Here is a 6,391-nt window from a genome sequence, read left to right on the forward strand (position 1 = left end):
CCCCACACACACATACGTAATGATCGCTCTAAAATGATTGCCAACAAAACTCAGAGCAATATCCAGCTTTCTCGCCTCCTCCTGCTTGTCCCGCTCTTAGCCAGACTGAGCTGGGGATGGCGGAGAGAGGCGGATTGTGCAATGTCTTATTAAACACATCTGCAATATGCGCGTTCTGGATCGAGTGCCAGGGGTTTTACAAAGAGTTTATGGCTATGACAGAAAACTGTCCTTTTAACGAGTTTACAAGCAGTAATCACGGGGGCTTTTACAGGACCCGACGTCTTAGCTGCTAGCCAGACCTGCAGACTTTTCCAAACTCCACCAACCAAAGGAGCAGGAAGTGGGCCGGCGCGCCCTGGGAGACAGAACTTCCACGACGCTACAATTATGCCAAGAGGAGCTGCAAGAGTGGGGGGTAGTCGGAGTAGGAAGCGAGGGCATGTAAGAAATTAAAGTAATTGGCCCTTCCTTATTTTCCAGAGAGATTTCCGCGGTCTCCTTTGAAGCCTGTCAGGGTCACCGAAAGCTATCTTTGGGCCGGGTGTTTGTTTTGGGGCGTGAATGCGAAGAATGTATGGAGATTCCCTGGGAGAGCCCCCTCCTGCAGAGGGTGGCATTTCTCCGTGGCCCAAGACGTGGAGAATAAACACCCTAGTGACTTAAATAAACACCGACTTAATGATCCAAAACACTAACAAGGGAGATTGGGACCCGGAGCTCCAAGCCCAAATGATGGTCTCTGAGCGGCTGTGTGCACATCTGTCCATCACCAAGGGGAAATGGCATTATAAGTAAAAGTGACTATATTTAAAAGCAGTGACCATTTCTCTTTTAAACGCAAACAATTCGACAGTTAAAAAGAAAAAGAAAAAGAAAACTCATGATAGGGCGGCCTTGATCTCACACACATCCACACCTCATTCCATTCAGGTCAAGAACTACAGGGAAAGGTAAGAAAGAAATATATTAATGTTGACATTTATAGATGAGGAAAAATCAAAATTACGAAACTGTCATGTCAGAAAATAAATAGACTCTCCCTGGGGAACAATATTTTACAAAGCACAAGCAAGCCAATCCTGTTATCCTGAGTAGAATTTTAATAAATAATGCCATTTGTTTCACTAATCTTAAAAGCTAAATACAGAAGATACATCATTTTGCCCCAGGCAAAAAAGAACATGGAGGCTTCATGATCACTGGGGTTTTTCTGGACACTATCTGAGAAAAGAGCTCCCGATGGCCTGCTTTTTATTTGTACAGATCAATTTGTAATTTTAAATCCGTGTTCGAGTTCCCTTTTTTTTTTAAAAAAAAAAAAAGCAGATAAATTACTTTTGCTTTCACAGTCTTTTCGTAGGCTGTTAACACAGAAGAGCCGAGTTAACATGAATGCTGTGGAGAAGAAACAGCGGTAAACAAAACTGCATTACTAAATAATAAAAAATAAATAAATACCCAAGGCTAAATGTCTTCTCTTTTGTCATATCATTAACCTATTTTCTTGGTTTCCGGTAACAGGCTTCAAAAATAACCTGTAATTCCTAACTATTCCTAAGTAAGCAAGCAGACTTGTTTCTAAATAGGCCCACTGACAGCAATGCAGGACTCACCTTTATCAGAAACAGAATCAAACTCCTGGTGGTCTACTGAGTTTTAATTTAGACTGGTTTGGGTACAATAGAAAAGAAGCCTAGAAACACTTGCTGTTTTAGTAACAAATCCCAGGGTGCCAGGTTTGTTGGCACCCTTGTGCAAGAAGAAAGTAGGAAGAGACTGTCCTCTCAGCCGAGGCAGCCGGTGGGTAGGAAAGTCCTGAGGGTAGGAGTGAGGACGTTTAGGAAAGTGGCTTCCCCTCCCTTGTTGGTACACTGTTAGAGTTTGTCATAAGCAAAAGAAAAAGAAAGAAAACAATCACCAAAAAAAAACCCCACTAAATTTGACAAAAATAGTTGTATTACTAATGCCACTTCTATTTCTAGCCACCTCACATAGAGAGCATTAAGACATTTAGGCACTTGTTTTCCCCCACTAATACTGTTCTTTTATTTTAATCTACATAAAATTATTTAACACTAAATATGAAAAATGTAAACTTAATTTTCCCCATCAAAACAGTTATGATTTTATTTTTCCTATTCATCTTAAGAACGCAGCCAGCTCCTCTCAGCCTGGAGGGTTTTTTTTTTTTCATTTGTTTTTTGTTTTCATTATCTTTGTCATGTCTCTCTTCGTTTCCTTTTCCTCTTCCCTAAACCATTTCTCCATCAATAAATAAAAAGGAAATAATTAAAATCCAGTTGATTCGTAATTTTTCTTCACTAAAAGAAGATGAAGAAGAGGAGGAGGAGAGGGAAGAGGAGGAAGAAGAGGTGAAGGAGGCGGCTACTGAAATGAATGCCTGGGTTGTCCAGGACCAAGACTAGGTGCTTTTGTTTCCTGACCTTTCAGTGGGAGGGGAAATACAAGAGTATTAAGAGTTGAGGGAAGAGGGAGACTATACTCAACTGAGATCGCTGTTGGTTGTGATTTTTTTAAAAAAGACATTTGTGAAAGCCCATCATTCCATTATGCGCAAAGAACCCCAGAGACAAGCTGCAAAATTGTTCCTGTCTATGTACACGTGTCTCTAGTTGTTGATGTTGGTTGCTTCTCCAGCCGTCCCTTCAAGACCCCAGTACCTCCCCACTTAGGAACCCAAGTCCACCAGACTGGAGGTGAGTGGGCCCAGCAGAGAGTCCTGGAGCTGATGCTGGTGGGCTTGCAGGCCGTGGCTGGGCTGTGAGGCCGTTAGGCCTGGGAGAGAATAGTTTGAGCTCCTGGCGTGGCCCATATTGCTCTGTAGCAGAAGGACCGAGTTCTGGTCTGGACTTTGGGGAGGTGAGAATTCCTCTTCTGAGCTGGACATGAGCGGCTTGCCCCCTTCCAGAGGAGAGAGTTGATTCTGCTTGTTGGAGGACGAGTTATTGTTTTCAGTGTTCTCCCTGAGAAATAGAGGACAACACCATATGGTTAAAAAAAAAAAGTGTGAGGTGAAGGGGGGGCTGGAAGGAGGAAAGGGCCATTGTGCAATCTGTCACCAACCCAAATGGAGGAGCTCTGCCTCCCACCCATCCCCAAGGGTCACTGGGGGAAGGTGGAGGCCAACTAGAGAAATGGGGAGCCTGTTGCCTGGAGATAGCCCCGCTTCTTCTGTACTCCTCAAACTCGGGTGAGCGTGTTTATTTAAAATAAGCAAAAAAAATGAATGTGCTTTCAATTTTGTGCGAGCAGTTATGTTAAAGGACCCATCAACTAGTCCCGTGCTCCCAAGTGACTGTGTTTGGAAGCCCTCGGACAAATGGTTGTTGAGATAAAGAAATGGTCAGGAGACAAACTGCCCACTGCACAAATGCTCGCGGTGACCCAAGTCAAAGGCCTGCCACCATCTGAGGAAACAATTGGATGACCAGTTTCCCGGCCCCTGTCCGAAGACTTGGGTTTCAGAGACCTAGGACAGGTCATGGGAAGCCGTGCCCAGAGCGGCCCAGCGACCCTGAGTAAACACAGGGAGCTTAGCCAGTCTCTCGGATTTCATCCAGGAGTGGGCCCTCGCTTGGCTTCAGGGACCCGCCTTTTTGTGAACTAAAGGCTAGCTGGAACCGTGCAATCTTTGTTTCTTTGCTCCTAGTCGGTTTCTCTACCTCTTCTGTCCTCTCAAGCTGCTCGCCAACAATCCATAGCCTCCCTTCCTGTCTCAGCTGGAAAATTTCGCCGCCCGGCTTCGGCTGGGCGTCGCTCGACCCCGCACAACCGAGTGTCAGTTCCCGCACCCGGTCCCAGTCAACTTCTGGACGTCCCTGCTCGCCGCTTCCGCCTTCCGAGCGTCGGCGGCCACCCCTAGCCGAGCGCTCGCCCATCAGCACTCTCCCTTCCTCGCAAGGTCTCTCTCGGAGAGCTCCTTTCGTCGGAAATTCGGCAGGCTCTGTGGTTTCCCACCCAGAAGGAAACGTGGAAGCCAGATCTTCGGCCCCGGGGATGCCAACGAACAAAGGGCAGCCTGCGGGGCTCTGTGCCCGGGTCCCCAGACCATTAGCTCTGCTCCGGGCGGCGCTGCGCTGCACTCGCCGCCCGCGGCCGGGATTGCCTCCGAACAGCAGCTAGAAGCCCTGCCGCGAACCGCCCCGGCCTAGCAGCAACCGTGTCTGCGCGAGGAGGGGGGAGCAGAGACCTCCCCTCATCCCCCCGCCCCCCCCCCCAAAATATAGCTTTGCTTGGGAGCTCCAGGGCGGGAGAAGCCAGCGACTGTAGCTTCTCTCCCGCGGCAGCGACGGCGGGGCCAGAGAAATCAATCCGGCCACGCACAGGGGAGCGCGGCAGGCGGCAGTCTTCTCCCGGCTAGGGGCCTCTGATACGACACCCAGTAGCGACTCCCCCAGATCTCTCTTTTTAGGGTATTTCTTCACTGGACTCCTCCCTTTGTCCAACTGGTGAGGAATGAACTCTCATCCATACACCAGCTGGAGAGAGTGAGTTAAGAGCCCGGTGGCTTTGGGGGCTGAGTTGACGTCTCAGACCAGATCGGAGAGAAAGGGCGGAGGTTCGAGACCCTCAACCGCACCGGACAGCTTCCCTCGCGTACACCAAGCAATACGCCCCTTCCCTCCGATCTACAGACTCCCTGGCCAACCCCTCTCTTCGCCGCATCCAGCCAGCAAGGCAGGAAGAACAAACCCAGAGCCAGCTGTTCTCGACACTCTTTCCCACCAAAGAAACCCACGCGCGGATGCTCAACGCAAATCTGGCCCAATCCCTAGCAGGCAGCCTCAAGAGTTCGTGAACTTTCACTGCCGCGTCGCCGAGGCCGGGGCGCCGCCCCACGGACCTCTGCTCGCCGCCGGCGGGTAAAGATTCCGGAATGATGCCTGCGGGGGTTGGGGTGGGCAAAAAGGAGCGAAGGGTGAGACTTCCCGGGGTCGCCCGAGCCTGGGCTAGCACGCCGCGTACCTTTCCTTGGCCTCGGCAGCCCGGTCTCTTTGCCTCCGGTTCTTAAACCAATTGCTGACCTGGGTGGTGGTGAGGCCGGTGGCCTCGGCCAGCTCCCGCTTCTCCCGCGGCGAGGGGTAGGGGTTGTGCGCGTACCACTCCCTCAACACGCCCCGCGACTTCTCCTTGAAGCAGTAGCTGGTCTCCTCGCCATCCCAGATGGTTCGCGGCAGCGGGAATTTTCGGCGTACCCGATATTTGCCCACAGCACCCAGCGGCCGACCGCGAAGTTTCTCGGCCTCCACGTAGTGCGCTTTCAGCCACAGCTGCTGCAGTTTGGGGTGGTTGTGGGGCGAGAACTGGTGGCTCTCCAGGATCTTGTAGAGCTCGCGGAAGTTGCCGCGGTGGAAGGCGACCACCGCCTTGGCCTTGAGCACGCTCTCGTTCTTATGCAGGTGGTCGCAGGCGGGCAGCGACCACAAGAACCTTCCCAGGCGTTCCAGGTTCCCGCCTTGCTGCAGAACCTCGCACACGCACGCCACTTGCTCTTGCGTAAAACCAAACGACGGCAGCATCGACATGGCTGGCCCTGCCTGGGCGCACCGGCCCGGGCGCACGCGGCTGTGAGCGGATCTGAGAAAGCTGGGCGGAGGTGGGGGGGGGGGGGAGCGGCTGCCGCAGGGAGGGGGGCGCGGCTGCTCCTAACCCCCTCCCAGGCTTGGCCCTGGCGAAGAGACCAGTCGGACCTTGCGAGTGGGAGGCGTAGGAAGACGAGGAGACGTAGGGGCGCGCTGGACTCCGAGTGGCTGGCGCACTCCGCAGCCTTCAGGGCCTGTCTCTCTCTCTCTCTCTCTCTCTCTCTCTCTCTCTCTGGCTCCCGCCTGCCGCCGGGTAGATGCTGCTTGTTGCCGGAGAACTTGGTTTCTGTTCTCCCCGCAGCGGCCTTAAAGCGCGCAGCGTCCCCGGCACGCTGATTGGCTGCGGGCGGCGCCTATCCGAAGCTGGCCAGCCTGCGCGCCGCCCGGCCGGGCAGCAAAGCCGCGCCGCCCAGCAGCCCAGCGTGGGGAGGGCGAAGCTGCCTAACTGGGGATAAGGAGTGGTGGGAGGAGAAGGACCAGGAGAGGTGGGAAGTGGGGTGGGGTCAGGAGGAGGGAACTAGGGTACTGGAAAGGCTGGTGAGCAAGTCAGGACCTTGCCAAGTGGGCTCCCTCTTGGTGTCACCTAAGGGGAGCCTCGCGCACCTCTGCACAAATCAATGGCTGCAGACGTTCTAAAGACCCTCTTAGCTCTACTCCTATCCCTGTCCCTTGCAGTCTTGGCTTTTCCCGGTGAGCTCATATTTAATTACCTTAATGTTGAGATGAATAAATAATGGATTGATGAATAGCTTACGGAACGCGATAAATAATACAAGAACAGACCT

The 6,391-nt window shown here is 52.3% G+C and overlaps 1 protein-coding gene across 1 annotated transcript; it reads right to left on the reverse strand.

Moving 5' to 3' along the window:
- Positions 1–1,093: 1,093 nt before the first annotated feature.
- LOC126508374 (homeobox protein SIX1) lies at positions 1,094–5,799 on the reverse strand. The gene is made up of 2 exons (XM_050153592.1): positions 4,990–5,799; positions 1,094–2,987 (listed from the first exon to the last, which is right to left on the reverse strand). The coding sequence occupies exons 1-2, from the start codon at positions 5,547–5,549 to the stop codon at positions 2,693–2,695; spliced, it is 855 nt and encodes a 284-aa protein (XP_050009549.1). The 5' UTR covers positions 5,550–5,799; the 3' UTR covers positions 1,094–2,692.
- Between the last annotated feature and the right edge of the window lie 592 nt (positions 5,800–6,391).

The sequence above is a fragment of the Alexandromys fortis genome, unplaced genomic scaffold, assembly GCF_014885135.2.
Source record: "Alexandromys fortis isolate MF-2015 unplaced genomic scaffold, M_Fortis_MF-2015_v1.1 scaffold_82, whole genome shotgun sequence".
Taxonomy (NCBI): Eukaryota; Metazoa; Chordata; class Mammalia; order Rodentia; family Cricetidae; genus Alexandromys; species Alexandromys fortis.